At 38.6% G+C, this 21379-nt stretch overlaps 7 protein-coding genes across 15 annotated transcripts in view; all 7 read right to left on the minus strand.

Moving 5' to 3' along the window:
• Positions 1 to 17538, minus strand: part of LOC121008696 (protocadherin gamma-C5-like) — a 98591-nt gene extending 81053 nt beyond the window's left edge. The window contains 2 exon segments of the mRNA XM_040441396.1: positions 14956 to 15136; positions 15139 to 17538. Of these exon segments, the coding sequence (XP_040297330.1) occupies positions 15050 to 15136; positions 15139 to 17385 (2334 nt within the window). The 5' untranslated portion in view covers positions 17386 to 17538 and the 3' untranslated portion in view covers positions 14956 to 15049.
• Positions 1 to 21379, minus strand: part of LOC121008577 (protocadherin gamma-C5-like) — a 392139-nt gene that overhangs the window by 126077 nt on the left and 244683 nt on the right. The window lies entirely within an intron of this gene.
• The window catches only part of LOC121008669 (protocadherin gamma-C5-like), a 145011-nt gene that overhangs the window by 111005 nt on the left and 12627 nt on the right, over positions 1 to 21379 (minus strand).
• The window catches only part of LOC121008655 (protocadherin gamma-C5-like), a 236440-nt gene that overhangs the window by 110989 nt on the left and 104072 nt on the right, over positions 1 to 21379 (minus strand).
• Positions 1 to 21379, minus strand: part of LOC121008687 (protocadherin gamma-C5-like) — a 122085-nt gene that overhangs the window by 81053 nt on the left and 19653 nt on the right.
• The window catches only part of LOC121008664 (protocadherin gamma-C5-like), a 160844-nt gene that overhangs the window by 81044 nt on the left and 58421 nt on the right, over positions 1 to 21379 (minus strand).
• LOC121008708 (protocadherin gamma-C5-like) lies at positions 7406 to 10018 on the minus strand. The gene is given in 2 exon segments (XM_040441406.1): positions 7406 to 7595; positions 7598 to 10018. Coding segments are annotated over 2 exon segments (2328 nt in total). The 5' UTR covers positions 9839 to 10018; the 3' UTR covers positions 7406 to 7508.

Raw genomic sequence — 21379 nt, forward strand, 5'->3', positions numbered from 1 at the left:
GGATCCCTGTTGGGCTTATTGTTGTCTCCTGTTGTCGCCCACCTGGGATTATATGTTGAGTCTGTGTTGTCTGTCCTCCCCTTGGTGTTTTCCCTTAGAGCTAGTGGTGCGGACTAGTGTTCCCACCGCCCTGTTCACTATCTAGGGCTCAGCTCAGGGAAAGCCAGGGCTTTAGGCACGTGATCGGCGTACGGGTGAGGAACCCGTCTAGGGACGTCAGGGCAGCCAGGTGCCAGCCGCAAGGTGAGTCAGGGGTCACCACCTTCCCTCTCACTTGGGCAGGGCCTTCCTCGTTCCCTCCCTCTGTGTCACGTATGTGATAGTCACGCCGACCGTGATACTTACATAATAGAAACCACCCAAAAATGACCCCATTTTACAAACTACACCTTTCAAGGTATTCAAAACTAATTTTACAAACTTAATAGAATTAATGAAAAATGTAGATGAAATTTCAGAATTTCACTTTTTTGGCAGATTTTCCACTTTAATCCATTTTTACAAAGCAAGGGTTAATGGCCAACAAAACTCAATATTTATGGCCCTGATTCTGTAGTTTACAGACATACCCCATATGTGGTCGTAAACTTCTGTACAGGCACACGGCATTACGCAGAAGGAAAGTTACGCCATATGGTTTTTGGAAATCAGATTTCATTGGGATAATTTTAAGCTGCCATGTCCTATTTGAAGCCCCCCTGATGCACCCCTAGAGTAGAAACTCCAAAAAAGTGACCCCATTTTAGAAACTACACCTCTCAAGGTATACAACACTGATTTTACAAACTAGTGCAGGTCCTTTACGGGTTAAATAAACCATTATCTATTCATTGAATGAATGTATAAGTCATAATTGGTGCCTTTAAGCCTCATACACATAGCAAAATATTACACAGAGACTGTATGGTAACACATAGTCCCTACAATTTCATAGTACAGATCTGTAGATACTGATTGTGTCTCTATTAAGCAATCTTTTTCTCCACCAGAACCAATGCTTCCAGTGGTTTATACTGTAGCTCACTAGTAAGGTTTGTGCTTTGGCAGCTATACGCATGGGGACTCTGTCCACACTGTTAACAGCAACCAACAAGACTTGTTTTCGGTATTTTTGATATGGTACTGTTACTTTGCTCTAAATTCATTTTGCTTTTGATATTGCATTATAAAGGATTTCCAGACTGTTCTATATTTCTTGGCTATGCAATGAACTTTGTGATTATATATTAATGTCCTGTTTTGGGGTCATTCATTTCATATATTTTCATATCATGTAGGGGTCTTTTGACTTTGTTAAAAGTTTACTATTCTAAATATTTTCTGTGGTTTTAGTTGCTTTTAACCCCTTAAGGATTCAGCCCTATTTCACCTTAAGGACTTGGCCATTTTTTGCAAATCTGACCAGTGTCACTTTAAGTGCTGATAACTTTAAAACGCTTTGACTTATCCAGGCCATTCTGAGATAGTTTTTTCGTCACATATTGTACTTCATGACACTGGTAAAATGAAGTTAAAAAAAAATCATTTTTATTTATAAAAAAAATACCAAATTTACCCAAAATTTGTAAAAAATTGCAAATTTCCAAGTTTCAATTTCTCTACTTCTATAATACATAGTAATACCTCCGAAAATAGTTATTACTTTACATTCCCCATATGTCTACTTCATGTTTGGATCATTTTGGGAATGATATTTTATTTTTTGGGGATGTTACAAGGCTTAAAAGTTTAGAAGCAAATCTTGAAATTTTTCAGAAATTTTCAAAAATCCAATTTTTAGGGACCAGTTCAGGTCTGAAGTCACTTTGCGAGGCTTACATAATAGAAACCACCCAAAAATTGCCCCATTCTATAAACTACACCCCTCAAGGTATTCAAAACTGATTTTACAAACTTTGTTAACCCTTTAGGTGTTCCACAAGAGTTAATGGCAAATGGTGTTAAAATTTCAGAATTTAGATTTTTTGGCAAATTTTCCATTTTAATCCATTTTTTCTAGTAACAAAGCAAGGCTTAACAGCTAAACAAAACTCTATATTTATTGCCCCGATTCTGTAGTTTGGAGAAACACCCCATATGTGGCCGTAAACTTCTGTACGGGCACACAGTAGGCTGTAGAGGGAAAGGTGCACCGTATGGTTTTTAGAAGGCAGATTTTGCTGGACTGTTTTTTTTTTACACCATGTCCCATTTGAAGACCCCCTGATGCACCCCTAGAGTAGAAACTCCATAAAAGTGACCCCATCTAAGAAACTACATCCCTCAAGGTATTCAAAACTGATTTTACAAACTTTGTTAACCCTTTAGGTGTTGCACAAGATTTGATGAAAAATAGAGATACAATTTCAAAATTTAACTTTTTGGGCAGATTTTCCATTTTAATATTTTTTTCCAGTTACAAAGCAAGGGTTAACAGCCAAACAAAACTCATTATTTATGGCGCTGAATCTGTAGTTTACAGAAACACCCCATATGTGGTCGCAAACTGCTGTACGGGCACATGGCAGGGGGCAGAAGGAAAGGAATGCCATACGGTTTTTGAAAGGCAGTTTTGATGGACTGTTTTTTTTTACACCATGTCCCATTTGAAGCCCCCCTGATGCACCCCTAGAGTAGAAACTCCATAAAAGTGACCCCATCTAAGAAACTACACCCCTCAAGGTATTCAAAACTGATTTTACAAACTTTGTTAACCCTTTAGGTGTTGCACAAGATTTAATGGAAAATAGAGATGCAATTTCAAAATTTCACATTTTTGGCAGATATTCCATTTTAATATTTTTTTTCCAGTTACAAAGCATTGGTTAACAGCCAAACAAAACTCATTATTTATGGCCCTGACTCTGTAGTTTACAGTAACACCCCATATGTGGTCGTAAACTGATGTACGGGCACACGGCAGGGCACAGAAGGAAAGGAATGCCATATGGTTTTTGGAAGGCAGATTTTGCTGGACTGGTTTTTTTGACACTATGTCCCATTTGAAGCCCCCCTGATGCACCCCTAGAGTAGAAACTCCAAAAAAGTTACCCCATTTTAGAAACTACGGGATAGGGTGGCAGTTTTGTTGGTACTAGTTTAGGGTACATATGATTTTTGGTTGCTCTATATTACACTTTTTTTGAGGCAAGATAACAAGAAATAGCTTTTTTGGCACCGTTTTTTTTTGTTATTTACAACATTCATCTGACAGGTTAGATCATGTGGTATTTTTATAGAGCAGGTTGTCATGGACGCGGCGATACCTAATATGTATACAAATTTTTTATTTATGTACGTTTTACACAATGATTTCATTTTTGAAACAAAAGAAATCATGTTTTAGTGTTTCCATAGTCTGAGAGCCATAGTTTTTTCAGTTTTTGGGCGATTATCTTAGGTAGGGTCTCATTTTTTGTGGGATGAGATGATGGTTTGATTGGCAGTATTTTGGGGTGCATATGACTTTTTGATCGCTTGCTATTACACTTTTTGTGACGTAAGATGACCAAAAATAGCTTTTTTTACACCGTTTTTATTTTTATTTTTCTACGGTGGTCACCTGAGGGGTTAGTTCATGTGATATTTTTATAGAGCCGGTGGATACGGACGCGGCAATACTTAATATGTATACTTTATTTTTATTTATGTAAGTTTTACATAATGATTTCATTTTTGAAACAAAAAAAATCATGTTTTAGTGTTTCCATAGTCTAAGAGCCATAGTTTTTTCAGTTTTTGGGCGATTATCTTGGGTAGGGTATGATTTTTGAGGGATGAGATGACGGTTTGATTGGTACTATTTTGGCATACATGGAAATTTTTTTATCACTTTTATTACCTTTTTTGGGAAGTAAGGTGGGCAAAATTTCAATTTTGTCATAGTTTTTATTTTTTTATTTTTATGGCGTTCTCCGTGCGGGGAAAGTAACATGATCGTTTTATAGGTTTTATTTTTTTCTTAACTTTTTTCACTTTTTTTTTTGACCCAGACCCACTTGGTTCTTGAAGATCCAGTGGGTATGATGTCTGTATAATACAGTACAGTACACTATATAGTCTACTGTACTGTATTTTACTTACACTTTGTCTGAACAGATCTATGCCTTTAGCACAGATCTGTTCAGCACCATGGACAGCAGTCCTGTTGCCATGGGAACCTTCCCCATCTGCTCAGTTGTGGCCACAACTTCGCAGACGGGGAAGGGTAAGGAGGGGGGCTCCCTACCTCTGTGATCCCATCCTGTCTGGGGGCTGCAAAGGCACAGCAGCCCCCCGATGGGAGAGGGAGGGAGCTCCCTGACCCTGACAGTTAACCTTTTCCATACAGCGGTCCGTACGGACCGCGGTAGGGAAAGGGTTAAACGGCTGACATCTGCACAGATGTCAGCCGTTTATACCAGAGTGTCAGCAATGTGCTGACACTCTGGTATAACCACTGGACGCCAACGAATTTTCAAGAGGAGGCTGGCGGGGGATCGCGATCCCGCCTGCCGCACCGCCTGCCTCCCGCACCGCCCGCACCGTCCACAACCCCCCCCCCTCTCCTGCACCACCCGCCATCAAAAAAATCATGCAGGGTTGGGTGAAAAATCAACATTTTGGGCATTTTAAAGTTTCTGATCCCCGCGGTCAGGGACCGCGGGGATCAGAAACTGCAGAAAGCGCAGCAAACCGCAGGTCTGAATTGACCTGCGGTTTGCGGCGATCGCCGATACGGGGGTCACATGACCCCACCTGGCGTTGTGACAGGATGCCGGCTGAATGATTTCAGCCGGCATCCTGTTCGGATTAACCCCCGCGGCGCCGCAATCGCGATTTAAACTTAGGACGTACCGGTACGCCCTGAGTCCTTAAGGATTCGGGAAATAGGGCGTACCGCTACGCCCTAAGTACTTAAGGGGTTAAATATATACCTACTGTATTTTCTGGCGTATAAGACGACTGGGCCTAAAATATAGGGTTTGGGCTATACTCGCCATATAAGACTACCCCTGAATGCCCAGCCCTACCTGTCTTCAAGACGATCTTCTCCAGTCCAGGGAACTGACTGGGATCTGTGGATGGCACTGTTATGAGGAGGGGGATCTGTGAATGGCACTGTTATGGGGAGGGGGATCTGTGGATGGCATTGTTATGGGGAGGGGGATCAGTGGATGACACTATATAGCATCTTATGCTATATGTGTCATCCACAGATCCACCCCATGACAGTGTCATCCACAGATCCCGCTCCCTATAACAGTGTCATCCACAGATCCCCCTAAACAGTGCCATCCACAGATCCCCCCTCCCCATAACAGTGCCATCCACAGATCCCCCTCTCCATAACAGTGCATCCACAGATCCCCCCATGACAGTGCCATCCACTGATCCCCCTCCCCGACGCTCAGAGGAATATACATTTATTAACTGTAATCCGTAACTTTAACTTTAAATCAGCGCTAATTTCAGTTAATAAATGTATACTGAGATTGTGAAAACTCAGATCCGATGGTATGTATATTCTAACCCCCAGGCAAGCGTCCCCGTCACCATGGGAACACCTGGGAGTTAGAATATACCATCGGATCTGAGTATACCCGGTGTATAAGACGACCCTCGACTTTTGTAAAGAATTTCTAGTGTTAGAAAGTCGTCTTATATGCCGGAAAGTACGGTATTTGCAATAAAGATGGATTGTGTTTAAATCTCAAAGGTGCAATCTGTTATGTGTCTGTATTTTCCTGTTTTCTGTTTGCATTTTCACATATGTTGATGTGCCCTCTATTGGTATTTATGGATGCCGCTTCATTGCCCTGATGTATAACTACTTCAATACAGAATTTTGTTTTAAAAAATTCACTAAATTGGACTTAATTTCGCGACTTTTTGCATTGTTACACCACTCACTCCAGTTTTGAAATGTCTGGAAAGGTGGATATGGTTAGCCATGTAAATGATTTTCACACCATATTTATCAATGAGCCTATAAAAAAAAAGTCGCAAAACAAATTTGTAATCTCACTTTAGCAGGAAAGTGGAGTGAGAAAACTTTTGTAAAGTGTTAGGTTTAATAATGAGACAAATTTATCAAACATACGACATTTGATAAATGTAGCATAAAGTACGCAAACACAGAGTGAACCAAAACTGACTTCAACTCTTCCCCTTATGACAAATCTCCCTCCCCTCAATATTTGTATCTCATGAGGTGCGTGATAGAGCATGGTACATTTTTTGAAGAAGCATATACCAGCTGATGTAGACTTCAAGTATAATTTATGCCACTTTCCTTGTGTACATTAGTATACACCAGACTTTACACCGCCTACTCCGTGCCCCACTTTGCCCACTTTTAAAATAACTGGCAAACAGGGTGCAAAACTACCAGTTTTACTTAAACATGGCATTTGTCAAACTTTGCAACTTTTTGACACCAGATTATTGCTGTACAGGGGTAGATACCTGTCTTCCTATTATTAAGGCCTCATGCACATGACCGTTGTTTGGGTCTGCATCCGAGCCGCCGTTTTGGCGGCTCGGATGCGGACCCATTCATTTCACTGGGGCCGCAAAAGATGCGGCCAGCACTCCGAGTGCTGTCCGAATCCATGGCTCTGTTCCGCGCCCCGCCAAAAAAATATAACATGTCCTATTCTTGTCCGCGCTTTGCAGACAAGAATAGGCATTTATATTGCCGGCGCCCGTTCCGTAAATTGCGGAAGGCAACACCGGAGCACGGTCATGTGCATGAGGCCTTACTTTGATGTCCAACATGTGGCCTACAGATAATAAGCAGCCCTTTATGTGCCTAGTGTGCAGACAGTACGGGAGTTCAAATACATAAACTGCCTTCCCAGGATAATGATCAGGCTTAAACACTCTGCTCAAATACATATTAGATTTATGTATGGGCTTTTTATATGACCGTGGTCAATGTTCTCATATGTATTTCCTATATACAAGAATAAAACTCAGAATGTCTATTTCAAAAAGTCCAGATATGCACCAACTTCAAAAATATGCACTTATTTAAAGCACCATTACATAAAACACCATTCACATACCATTTAGCTTTTAAAAAACACATACGTTATTATTTAGACCAACTTCTTTACCTGGCCCTAGGACAAGAATCATGACAGAGACCTCTACAATTTGTCAGGTTGACAATTACTGGGTAGGATCTCGCTATATATAACAGATGCTCAGTCTACACTATGGAATTTATCTGTTAACTTTAGATAAATTGTAAATACCAGAACACTAGATAAGTGATATATATTTAAAATTATATCAATCATTACTGCTATAGCTAATCCCTATAGGGACAATAAATTTGTCTCCAAAAGTTCAAGAAATGACCAAGATAAAATATTATATACTTTAACTACAGAATAATAGAAGTGGTATAATATATAAAAAATACAATTCTCACCTGATTATAATTATTACACCAATCTGAGTCTGCTGAAGATTTAGGCTCCATAAATGATTCAGTTATTTGAGGGACATTTTGGGTTTTACTTAATGTAAAACCTTGAACATCAGCTACAGGAGGGAAACAAGCTGGATAGCAAGACCCTGAAGTTTCTGGTGGAGCCATCCTCACCTCCATATACTTTAATGTTCCATCTGTGTTCAGGTAAAGGGTTGGTTTGTACTGATCCATATAGGTTGTAGAAATGGATTTGTCAGAAAAGCAGAATCCACACCCAGAATAATAATTCTTTCTAAGGCACCTGACAAGTAAGATAGTAAATGTGACCAGAAAAACTGCACTGATGGCCACAAGGGAGACAATAAGATACAAAGTCAGGTCTGGAGTAGATTTGGCATTTGTAAGAAAGTCTTGAGATTTAAGACTTTCCTTAGCTATAGTGTCTAATATATTCACAATGATAGTAGTTGTAGTGGTCATTGAAGGTTCTCCATGGTCTCTGACTGTAATCACAAGTCGATGCTCCGTATTATCTGTTTCATGTAAACCTCGGAGAGTCCTGACTTCGCCTGTGTATTCAGAGATATGAAATAAGGCAGGACTGGCAGACTGACCAAGACTATAGAGGAGCCAGGCATTGTGCCCAGAATCCATATCCACTGCAGACACCTTACTGACTAAATATCCAGGAGAAGAAGATCTTGGAATGGTCTCTTCAGCAATGGTCTCTCCTGTATTCTCTGGATATAAGATGGTGGGAGAGTTGTCATTTGTGTCCAGAATAAATATGAAGACAGAAACATTAGAGGATAATTTTGGAGATCCAGAATCTTCCACTCTTGCTGTGATCTGCAGAACCTGGAATTGTTCATAGTCAAAAGACCTTTGTGCATAAATATTTCCAGTGTCAGAGTTAATGTAGGCAAATGAAGAGACAGGAGAACCATGGATATGGCTCTCAGTGATGGAGTAAATGAGTTTTGCATTAGCTCCCTCATCCAGATCTACAGCAGATACTGTACATAACAATCTGCCGGCCTCATTGTTTTCTGCTATGAAGGCATTGTAGACATTGTGTAGAAATGCTGGAGTATTATCATTAACATCAGAGATATTAAGGCTGATTGTAATCTGGCTGCTGAGAGATGGAGAACCCAGATCAGATGCCATCAGTTTGATAGTGTATTGTGAGAGCTTCTCCCTGTCCAGATGTCCACTAGTGACCAGAGCGTAACGCTGTGATATGAGCTGAATTTTAAAAGGTAAATTTTGCGACACATCCAGTCTAATTTCACCATTTTTACCAGAATCCTTATCTTTAACTGTGATGAATCCGACCACAGTTCCTAATGGGGCATTCTCATGAACCTCATTGGTTTTATGGGTGAAAATAATTTCTGGAGTGTTATCATTTACATCCTTTATCTCAACCTGGATTACACAATAACCCTCTAATTTAGGTGACCCTTTATCTGTAGCTTTGACATACAATTCATAAAAACCCGAAGCTTCAAAATCTATTGTAGCTTTATTAATTATTTCACCAGTGTTTGCATTCATTTCAAATATTTCCCTTGCAAAATCCAAAGTATGCTGATCAAAGGAATATAAGATTTCACAATTTCCTCCTTCGTCTAAATCTGTAGCATTTAACTTCATCACAACTGTGTTCAATGGAATATTTTCTAAAACACTGATCTTATAAATGGACTCTTGAAACACTGGGGCATTATCATTAATATCTGAAACAATCACATTTATCTGTGTAGTTCCTGATTTAGGAGGGTCTCCCCCATCCAAAGCTGTAAGAATTAGCTTATGTTCAGCTTTTTCCTCCCTATCCAGGCTCTTTTCTAAAACTAGCTCAGCAATCAGGGTTCCATCCATACGATGTTTCGTAAGCAGGGAAAAATACGGATTTGGGTTTAATTTGTATTCATTAATACCATTTTTACCCACATCTAAATCTTTTGCTGTTTCCAACTGAAATTTTACATTAGGAATAGTTTCAGTAATATTTATAATTTTTTTAAATCTTGGAAATATTGGTGAATTATCATTAATATCCAGAACCTCTATTTCCAGACTGTGCAGCTCTAGAGGATTCTCAGCCACAACCTCTAAATGCAGCAAACAGCTCAGGCTGGATCCACACAGGCTCTCCCTATCAATCCTCTCATGTACAACCAGAGCTCCATTCTTCTGCTCTATAGAGAATAATCTGCTGCTTCCATCGGATCCCAAACTCAGTCTCCTTCTACTAATATCAGCCAGATTCACCCCCAGATCCTGAGCCACATTCCCCACAACTGTCCCTGGATGAGACTCCTCAGCAATAGAATAACGCAGCTGCCCAGAGACCCAGCCCCAGCTACAAAGGAAGAGGGAGAAAGCTACTTGCCATTTCCAAGCCTTTACAAAGCTCTGATTGTCCATATCTTAAATCCTTCTTCTAAAATATGCAGAAAATAATCATCATCCCATCAATCCAAGAGTGTGAGGAGCAAAAATATAAATCCAATGGAAGGGAAACTCCTGTTTTTCCTGCATTGAAATCATCCACAGGGCTCTGATCGAAGCTACAGCTCTTCTTTGTGTGAGAAGAAAGATGGGAGGGTGAATCACTGAGCCAGGGGGAGGAGAGCGCAGAGCTGACATGAACAGATTAACTGGTATAGCAGAAAATTTTGACTAGATGACTCTTCTGCCCTCTTCTGGCCAATAGAGCTAATTTCAATTTTCAGTTTTTTTATGTAGTATTGAAATACTTATTACACCTTTAGTAATAGCTCTAAACAAAATGTAATTGAAAATTGTTTTTGCTTCATGATAAAAATGGCAACATATTAATATTATAATACAATATTACAATAATACTATGACTATATTGAAGTTATAGGTAAAAAATTATGCTAATAATGTTTACTATTTAATTGCAAAATGTAATAAACGCATTTAAATAAAAGGAAATCTAATATGCAATATATAGGAAAATCTTTTGACTCAGTATAATATATCAACTAGTTTATGGGACAAACACAGTCCCTGTGGCATCTATCTGCAGAACCATAGGAGTTCTCGGTATTGTCATATGGTACTTTGTAGCATATCTTGACTATCAAGGTACACACATATTCATATCATATTATAAGTATTAGCAGGTACTGGTATTTATGTTGACATATAGTAGTGTAGTGTATTGAGATATAACTTTATATATCGACTAGAAATCTATTGATAAAATGTGTAGCTATGTCTAGAACAATTGCTATTTTTAGTAGAGAGCATGTATATTAGACTATCAATATTCATGGTTTATATGGGAAGCAATTATCTTAGCTGTTAAAAACAGTTTCTATTGTTGCATATCTGATACATGGGGCTGGTACCTACATACTATAGACTTTGTATATCTGAACTATTGAGCCATCTTCATGACAGGAAATTGTATTATAGATTTCCTGCAAACATGTTGCCTCACACCATCTAATATGTCCATATGTAGGTCGCTAAGTATTATAAAAAATCATAAATGCTTTACATTGGTTAGATTACTGTAAACCATACAATAGACAACAGGTTAAATTGTTTGCCTCTTAACTACTTTGTAATGTTGAGAATGGTTGTTTATGTTCTAACGGTTTTTAACAAAAATAGACATTTTGTATGTTCAGTACATACCAAGAGCATATACAACATTGATGTATGGAGCACTATATATCTTGTAATAAAAAATATACATAAACCTTTAGCAATATAAATAACCCACTCTACTAACCCTCCCAGAACTCTAGGTTTGAGTATTATAGAATTAGCTATGGATCTAATTTTGCCTCCTCCATGTTACTTTAAGTACCACTAGAGTTTCCTTTAGATCCTCCGCTATGTGCTAGGTGGTCAGCCTAAATGAGTAACCAATTAGTTTTCTTGGCTGATACCAATTAAAATATATCAGTGCTGACTCAGAGAAATCACAAACTTGTTCCATTTTATACAGGAAGAATCAATAATTTTTTGGATGACAAACATCTTTTTGTTAAAGAGGTTGTCCTATGACCTTTGTCCATATGTTCTATTAGAAAATACTGACATTATAAAGGGCAGTCCTTCTTTAAGCACCCCATCTATGAGCTAGAAAGCAGAATCATTTAAAAGGCCTGATCTCTCTATGAGCTACATAGATGGCTATCCATGAAGATCATTGCAGAGGAAATGTTTGACGAAAAGCAGTTTTACCCTGGGCAAAACAGCTGGTCACTGGGGAGTAGAGAACCCAGACCTGCACTTGTAGATTCTTTTCATTGAAAATGGTCTGTCTTCAATTTTTTTTTCCGGCCAGTTATAACCAGATAGTAACATATATCCCTTTTTTTCTAATCTCTTTTTAATTTCTGATTGCAGATTATTATTTTTTTTATTCTATTTCTTTAAAATGATTATGGGGGCAACCATCTTGCCTAAGCTGAGCATATAGAAAACATTAAGAATATTGCTTTATGGCAGCCACATGGACCATAGATACAATAGACTGAGGGGGACCTCATTGACTTCTATGGGAGAGTTATCTGTGTGATCTGTGCAGAGGTCACTGTAGAAGGAAATAATAGATACAGTAAGCTTTGGCGATCACCTATTGTGTCTAGTGGACCCTGTCTTATCATTCTAATCCTGCCTGTAATGATATCACCTCTGTGTATAGATAGACAGGTACAGTGCCTTGCAAAAGTTTTCACCCCCCTTGAGTTTTTTATTATTTTGGTGCCTCACAACATGGAATTAACATGGATTGTTTGAGGATTTGCATCATTTAATTTACAGAACATGCCCACAACTTTGAAGATGTTTTTTCTTTTTTTTATTGTGAAGAAAACAACAAATAGGACAAAATAACAGAAAAGTCAATGTGCATAACTATTCACCCCCTAAAGTCAATACTTTGTAGAGCCACCTTTTGCGGCAATCACAGCTCTAAGTCACTTTGGATAAGTCTCTTTGAGCTTGCCACATCTTACCACTGGGATTTTTGCCCATTCCTCCTTGCAAAACTGCTCCAGCTCCTTCAAGTTGGATGGTTTGCGCTTGTGAACAGTAATCTTTAAGTCTGAACACAGATTTTCTATTGGATTGAGATCTGGGCTTTGACTAGGCTTTCCAACACATTTACATGTCTCCCCTTAAACCACTCAAATGTTGCTTTAGCAGTGTGTTTGGGTTCATTGTCCTGCTGGAAGGTGAACCTCTGTCCTAGCCTCAAATCACACACAGAGTGGTACAGGTTTTGCTTAAGAATATCTCTGTATTTAGCACCATCCATCTTTCCCTCAACTCTGACCAGTTTCCCAGTCCCGGCTGCTGAAAAACATCCCTACAGCATGATGATGCCACCACCATGTTTCACTGTAGGGATGGTGTTATTTGGGTGATGTGATGTGTTGGGTTTTTGCCAGACATAGCATTTTCTTTGATAGATGAAACGTTCTCATCAGACCAGGGCACCTTTCTCCATACATTTTGGGAGTCTCCCACATGCCTTTTCACAAACTCACAACGTGCCTTTTTGTTCCTAGCTCAAAGTAATGGTTTTCTTCTGGCCACTTTGCCATAATGCCCAACTCTATGGAGCGTACAGCTTATTGTCGTCCTATGTACAGATACTACAGTCTCTGCTGTGGAACTCTGCAGCTCCTCCAGGGTTACCTTAGGTCTCTGTGCTGCCTCTCTGATTAATGCCCTCCTTGCCCGGTCCGGGTGTTTTGTTGGGCGTCCGTCTCTTGGCAGGTTTGCTGTTGTGCCATGTTCTTTCCATTTGGTTATGATAGATTTGATGGTGCTCCTGGGGATCATCAAAGATTTGGATATTTTTTTTATAACCTAACCCTGACTTGTACTTCTCAACAACATTGTCCCTTACTTGTTTGGAGAGTTCCTTGGTCTTCAAAGCAGTGTTTGGTTAGTGATGCCTCTTGCTTAGGTGTTTCAGCCTCTGGGGACTTTCAAACAGATCATGTGACACTTAGATTGCACAAAGGTGGACATCATTTCACTAATTATGTGACTTCTAAAGGTAATTGGTTGCACCAAAGCTTTTTATGGGCTTCCTAACAAAGGGGATAAATACATACGCACATGCCAGTTTTCTGTTTTCTATTTCTAAACAATAGTTTTATTTATATATTTTTCTCATTTCACTTCACCAACTTAGACTATTGTGTTCTGATCCATCACATAAAATTCATATTAACAAAACATTGAACTTAAGGCTGTAACGTATATGAAAAAAGTCAAGGGGGGTGAATACTTTTGTAAGGCACTGTAATTGCAGTAAAGTGATCTGTACAGACCAGGAAGTGATGCCAATAATTAGGCTTTGTGGTCAGTGGGAAAACTGTAGGATTTTTGTTTTTTTTTTGTTCGAATATAGATATTGACATGAAAAATTAAAAAGAACATCATCAAACATATTTAAAAATAGGTTAAACGTAAAAATATGATTTAAACAATAGGTCATTTTCTGAAGACATATTTCCTTTAAGGCTACTTTCACATCTGGGTTTTTGATATCCGGTTTTGAGATCTGGTAGGGGATTTCAAAACCACAGCAAAACACTTCTGTTATAATAATATAACCAGCTTTATCCGTTCAGAAATCCGGTTGTATTTTCTTGAAAATGAAGAAAGCGGATCTGGCACTAAAACCATTGTAAGTCAATAGGTACCAGATCTTTTTTATTTTCGTGTCCGACAAAAATGGATCCAGCTCCATTGACTTACATGTTTTGCTGCCGGATCCAGTTTCTTCAGTTTCCCATGCTACACACAAAAACGCTGCTTGCAGCAGTTTTGTGTCCAGCATGGAAACACAACAACCAGAAAGGAATGCATTCTAATGCACTCTGTTCCCGTTTGTTCTGTTTTTTCCCTATTGACAATGAATGGGAACAAAACTGAAGGGTTATGCTGCTGTCTTAAGACTGTGTGCCAAATCTCAAAACCAGACAGCACAACGCAGATGTGAAAGAAACCTAAGTCTCATGCATATCACAAAGCCTTCTTGTTGGTATGAGTATATATGTTTCTGTATTGCTAAGCCTTGGGCATGTTTTCATCCCTATGATTTCTCTGTGAGCAACCATGTTCTCGCCTAGAGGGAATGCTTGTAGGGAAAAAAATCTGTATGGATAGAGATGTAATAAACATTAAACTTAAAAGAGTTGTTTAATTACTAGAAAGTTATAGCCTATCTCCAGGATAGGCATTCTTTTCATAAAAGGTGGATGACTTCTTTAATCATGATATTATAATTCATAGTTTCCATCGAGAGTAAAGCTTTTCTTAATGCGTGTTTTAATTTACTGGGTTATGATTTTTTCACCCGTACATTAGAATTAACTTTATAAGACTTTGTAACTATTATAATGTCAAACCACTAATCAATTACTGCATCTCTAAACTTTTGAAAACCAGTGTTAGTACACCATAAAACACATTATAAACCCCAACCAAATTAAAAACAGAGGCACAAAATATCAGAAAATGTGTCACTGATACCTTACCTGAGTAGTGCCATTACATAAGGCATTAGGTTCCCGAACAGGTTCAGTTAATTGCGGAACATTTTCCACTTTACTCAGTGTAAACCCTGGAATATCAGCTGGAGGTGGAAAACAAGCCGGATAGCATGACCCTGGAGCTTCCGGTGGAGCCATCCGCACCTCCATGTATTTTAATGTTCCATCTGTGTTCAGGTAAAGGGTTGGTTTGTACTGATCCATATAGGTGGTAGAAAGTGATTTGTCAGAAAAGCAGAATCCACAACCAGAATCATAATTCTTTCTAAGGCACCTGACAAGTAAGATCGTAAATGTGACCAGAAAAACTGCACTGATGGCCACAAGGGAGACAATAAGATACAGAGTGAGGTCTGGAGTAGATTTGGCATTTGTAAGAAAGTCTTGAGATTTAGAACTTTCCTGGGCAACAGTGTCTAATATATTCACAATGATAGTAGCTGTAGTGGTCATAGAAGGTTCTCCATGGTCTCTGACAGAAATCACAATTTGATGCTCTGTGTTATCTGTCTCAAGTACACCTCGGAGAGTCCTGACTTCTCCAGAGTATTCAGAGATATGGAATAAAGCAGGGCTGGCAGACTGAACAAGACTATAGAGGAGCCAGGCATTGTGCCCAGAATCTGTATCCACTGCAGACACCTTACTGACTAAATAGCCAGCAGCAGCAGATCTTGGAATGGACTCTTGAGCAATGGTCTCTTCTGCATTCTCTGGATATAAGATGGTAGGAGAGTTGTCATTTGAATCCAGAATAAATATGAAGACAGTAACATTGGAGGATAATTTTGGAGATCCAGAATCTTCCACTCTTACTGTGATCTGCAGAACCTGGAATTGTTCATAGTCAAAAGACCTTTGTGCATAAATATTCCCGGTGTCAGAGTTAATGTAGACAAATGAAGAGACAGGAGAACCATGGATATGGCTCTCAGTGATAGAGTAAATGAGGTTTGCATTAGCTCCCTCATCCGGATCTACAGCAGATACTGTACATAACAGTCTGCCCGGCTCATTGTTTTCTGCAATGAATGCATTGTAGACATTGTGTAGAAATGCTGGACGATTATCATTAACATCAGAGATATTAAGGCTGATTGTAATCTGGCTGCTTAGAGATGGAGAACCCAGATCAGATGCCGTCAGTTTTATAGTGTATTGTGAGAGCTTCTCCCTGTCTAGATGCCCATTGGTGACCAGAGCATAACGCTGTGACATGGGCTGGCATGTGAAGGGTAAACCTGGGGACACTTGTAATTCAATTTGCCCATTTTTGCCAGAATCCTTATCTCTAACTGTGATGAATCCAATCACAGTTCCTATGGGGGCATTCTCAGGAACTTCATTAGTCTTAGAGGTGAAAATTATTTCTGGTGTGTTGTCATTTACATCTTTTACCTCAACCTGGATTATACAATGACCCTCTAATTTAGGTGACCCTTTATCTGTAGCTTTTACATACAATTCATAAAAACCTGTAGCTTCAAAATCCACATTTGCTTTATTCACTATTTCACCAGTATATAAATTTATTTCAAATATTGTCTTTGCCGAATCCAAAGTATGATGATCAAAAGAATATAAGATTTTACCATTTTCACCTTCATCTAAATCTGTAGCATTTAACTTCATAATGACTGTGTTCAACTGAATATTTTCCAAGATATTGATCTTGTAATTGGGCTGATCAAACACTGGTGCATTATCATTAAAATCTAAAACAATCACAGTTATCTGCGTGGACCCTGATTTAGGAGGGTCTCCCCCATCAAGAGCTGTCAGAAGTAGCTTATGTTCAGCTTTTTCCTCCCTATCCAGATTCCTTTCTAATACTAGCTCAGTAATAAGGGTCCCATCCTTCCGTTTTTTTAAAAGCAAGGAAAAATATGGATTTGGGTTTAATTGGTACTGACTGATACTGTTCCTGCCTATATCTAAATCCTTTGCTGTTTCTAACTGAAATTTGACACCAGAAATTGCTAATAATTCAGTTATATTTATGACTTGATTAGTCTTTAAAAATGATGGTGAATTATCATTAATATCCAGAACCTCTATTTCCAGACTGTGAAGCTCCAGAGGATTCTCAGCCACAACCTCTAAATGCAGCAAACAGCTCAGGCTGGATCCACATAGGCTCTCCCTATCAATCCTCTCATGTACAAATAGAGCTCCATTCTTCTGCTCTATAGAGAATAATCTGCTGCTTCCATCTGATCCCAAACTCAGCCTCCTTCTACTAATATCAGCCAGATTCACCCCCAGATCCTGAGCCACATTCCCCACAACAGTCCCTAGATGAGACTCCTCAGCAATAGAATAACGCAGCTGCCCAGAGACCCAGCCCCAGCTACAAAGGAAGAGGGAGAAAGCTACTTGCCATTTCCAAGCCTTTACAAAGCTCTGATTGTCCATATCTTAAATCCTTCTTCTAAAATGTGTAGAAAATAATCATCATCCCATTAATCCAAGAGTGTGAGGAGCAAAAATATAAATCCAATGGAAGGGAAACTTCTGTTTTTCCTGCATTAAAATCATCCACAGGGCTCTCATCGGAGCTACAGCTCTTCTTTGTGTGAGAAGAAAGATGGGAGGGTGAATCACTGAGCCAGGGGGAGGAGTGCGCAGAGCTGACATGAGCAGATAAACTGGTATAGCTAAAAATCTTGACTGGATGACTCTTCTGCCCTCTTCTGGCCAATTGTCCTAACTGCAATTACTGATTTTTTTATGTAACATCGAAAAGTTGAAGGAATACAATAGTCCTATATAATCTATGATATATTTAGTAGGTAGGTCAAATAAAATGTCATTTAAACAGTGTAATTGTGAGGAAAATCTAGTAGTAGTAATGAATATTATTTAAAATTACCAGATTAAGATATTACCAAATTATTGAATTGTTTTTTTTCTGCTGTTTGTTAGATACAGTAAGCACACACATTTTAATAATTATGACGCCAATCATATTAAAGCTCAAATTAATAGTAGGTAAAACAAAATTCATACTAAAAATTGGAGCAATAATGTATTGCTAATCCCTTTGTTCTCTCATACCTATCCCTTACTTTATTATATGATAGCATTTTTTTTATAATTGCAAAATAAATAAAATAAATGTAATAGAAAATGAAATATATGAGATCAGTTGACTCAGTCTAATAGCCCATCATGTATAAAAGCTTATATACAGATAGTCTCTGTGGTATCATACTGTAGACCAGGCATGCTCAACCTGCGGCCCTCCAGCTGTTGCAAAACTACAACTCCCAGCATGCCCGAACAGCCTACAGCTATCAGCGTACAGCAGGGCATAGTGGGAGTTGTAGTTTTACAACAGCTGGAGGGCCGCAGGTTGAGCATCCCTGCTGTAGAGCCATAGGTACATTACTAGATATTCTCATACAATAATGTACCATATGTGGATGTAGAAAGCTATTGTAAAGTGGTCTGTAATTGTCTAGATAAGTAGCTGTACTACAATGGTGAGAATTAGTGTAATTCTCCTACTTTTTTAAACATTTTATCTTATTTTTAATGATATAAGGCCAGTCCTTACAAATATCATTATACATATTCTTGTATACATAGTAATGAACTTTGCTGTTGAATATCATTAAATTAGTTATGGATCTAGAATGTTTTCTGAGTCTAGTTATTACCAACAGCACTTTCTCCCCTCTCTTCTGTTATTCCTATGACTAGTAATTTTCTTCCTCCAATGTTTCTTTAGAACCCCTGTAGTTCCCTTTAGATCCCCTGAGAGCTCCCTGGTAGTCAACCTAAATGGTTTAATGAACAAATCTCCTTTGTTTTTTTGTGTTTGCATTTTTTTCGTAATTGCAAAATGCAATAAAAACCTTTACCAAACAATACATCTGACAATGAAATATATAATAAGATCAGCTGAGCCTAAGATACTGTGCTGTATATAGGCAAGCATACAGGTAGTTCCTGTGGCCTCATACTGCAGAGCCTAGTTTCATGTAGAACACAAGGTACAGGTAGCATTTGCTGAAAAAGTTTAGTATATTATCATAGAGTAATGTACCATATGCCTTGATATACACATTAGTAAAAGAAAAGATATGCAGCACTCCAAACCCACCTATGTGGAGATTATAATCAGACAGCTAAAGGTTCCAAAGTGATGGTGCACGCAGACAAGGATCCAGGCTTGAGGGTCCCTTGTAGTAGCAATTAGTATAGAGATCCCCAGCACTCTCCATTTAAAACATCTGTTGTTTTATTCAATGGGCAGCAAAATAGTTTTTGTTGCTAATTGAATAAAACAACAGATTATTTAAATAGACGAGTGCTGCAGATCTCTATACCAATTGATATACACATTAGAAATCTATTGGTCATTGATCTGCATTTGTCTAGAAGTATGTTTAGTAGATGTTACATATTTCAAACTATCACAATTCATGGTTTATGTGGGCAGCAATTATCTGAGGAATTTCTATTGTAATATGCCTATGTATACTCTATGCACACAAAAACAATCCCATGTTTTACCACTTCTAGAATATACACTATAATAGGCCATAGATTAAACTATTTGCCCCCTTCTACTTGGTAAGGATTAGAAGTTTTTTTTCCTATTTTTTAAATATCTTTTTATTACATTATTTTTTCCATTATATAGGCCCATTCTATAAAAGTATTATATACAACATTGATGTACAGTGAAAAGCATACAATGGTCTTTAGCTATATACCGTACATAGTCCCCTTTACAATCTTTACATCCTTCCCTCCCAAAACTTTGTCCTTGAATATCAGCAGATCTAATATTTTCTAAGTTACATCTAATTATTACCAACAACACTCTCCCCCTCCCCCTTTTTTAAAATAAAAAAAATAATGTTTTTACCTGTGTTAACTCTAGCAATCCCTATAGTTCCCTTTAGCTCCCCTCTGATGTACCAGGTCGTGAGCCAAAATCTCAGTAGATATACGATAGTATGTTCCTGCTTTTAGCATTCATTTGCCTTGATGCAATGTGAAATGCAAACAAGAGTTAGGCCTCAGGCACATCACAAAGCCTGCTTGGTGTTATATGTTTTTGAATTACTGAGCCACGGGCTCTATGTGGTTTCTCTGTGAGAAATGCCCACACGGTCAGGTTTTCTGATGCAGTTTTGGAAGCCAAAGCCAGCTGTGAATTTAAAAAAGAGGAGCAGCTGTATCTGCCCTTTATACTTTCTCTCCTTTTATGATTCACTCTTAATTTTGGCATTTAAAACTGCATCAGGAAACCTGGCTGTATGGCTCTACCCATATGGGGAAAAATACTTCTATAATACAACATGAGAATGGAACATGTTACAAATATGTCTTGGTGTTCTTCTATATGAAATTAAATGTCAACGGATGTAATGTAGTATGTGTTTACAGATTTCTAATGGGTACTATATTTGTATAGCAAGGATCTATTCTATATTAGGGTCATGGGCATGAGACCGAATAGATTAACTTAAAAAATCCACACAAAAAAACGATGGCAAACACTTTAGATTCCTGCAACTGAAAATACTTAAATTATCCCGGAACAGTAGTGTTTTATGTTGTCTTTCTGAAAGATGTTGGAGGTTATTTAACAACTCTCCATCTATTGCCATGAAATGAGTTTTCTAACAGTAACATATTATATGGTAGATCAAAAGATATAAAAAACACAAAGGGATGGAGATATAATGAATAGTGTTGGGCGTGAATATTCGAATCGCTAATTTTAATCGCGAATATTGCCATTTTGAGAATTTGCAAAGATTTAGAATATAGTGCTATATATTCATATTCGAGAATATTCTAGATTTTATTTCATCAGTAACCTCCCTTCTTGCTTGTGGGCCAATGAGAAGGCTGCAATGTCTTTGTCTGAGCTTAGCAACATCCAGGGGCATAGCTATAGGGGGTTCAGAGGTAGCAGACACTACCGGACCCAGGAGCCTGAGGGGCTCAAAGACCCTTGTGCCACATAAGACACTGGCATTATAGAAAGTGTATGCTGGTCAATTTACACCTCTGGCTGGTGGGAAGGGGTTAGGTCAAGAATTTGGCATGAGGGGGTGCCCTTTCAATGTTTGCCTCAGGCAGCAGGAAGGATATGGGCTCCCCTGCCCCTTTCCAACAAGCACTGAGGGAAGGGGGGCCCTAGCTGAACTCTTGCACTATGGCCCATGAGCTTTTAGCTACGCCCCTGGCAACATCCCTAGCAACCAATAGGAAAGTTGCCTGCAGCCTACCCCTTACTATATAAGAACCTCCCCAGCAGCCATTTTCTGTAGTTGTATGGAGTTCTGAGAGAGAGAGCAGTGTTATTGCTGTGCTCTGTGCTTTACTATTTAATTACATTAGATAGTTAGTTAGCTTATATATATAATACAGATAGTTAGTGGGA

This window comes from Bufo bufo, chromosome 1, assembly GCF_905171765.1.
Source record: "Bufo bufo chromosome 1, aBufBuf1.1, whole genome shotgun sequence".
Taxonomy (NCBI): Eukaryota; Metazoa; Chordata; class Amphibia; order Anura; family Bufonidae; genus Bufo; species Bufo bufo.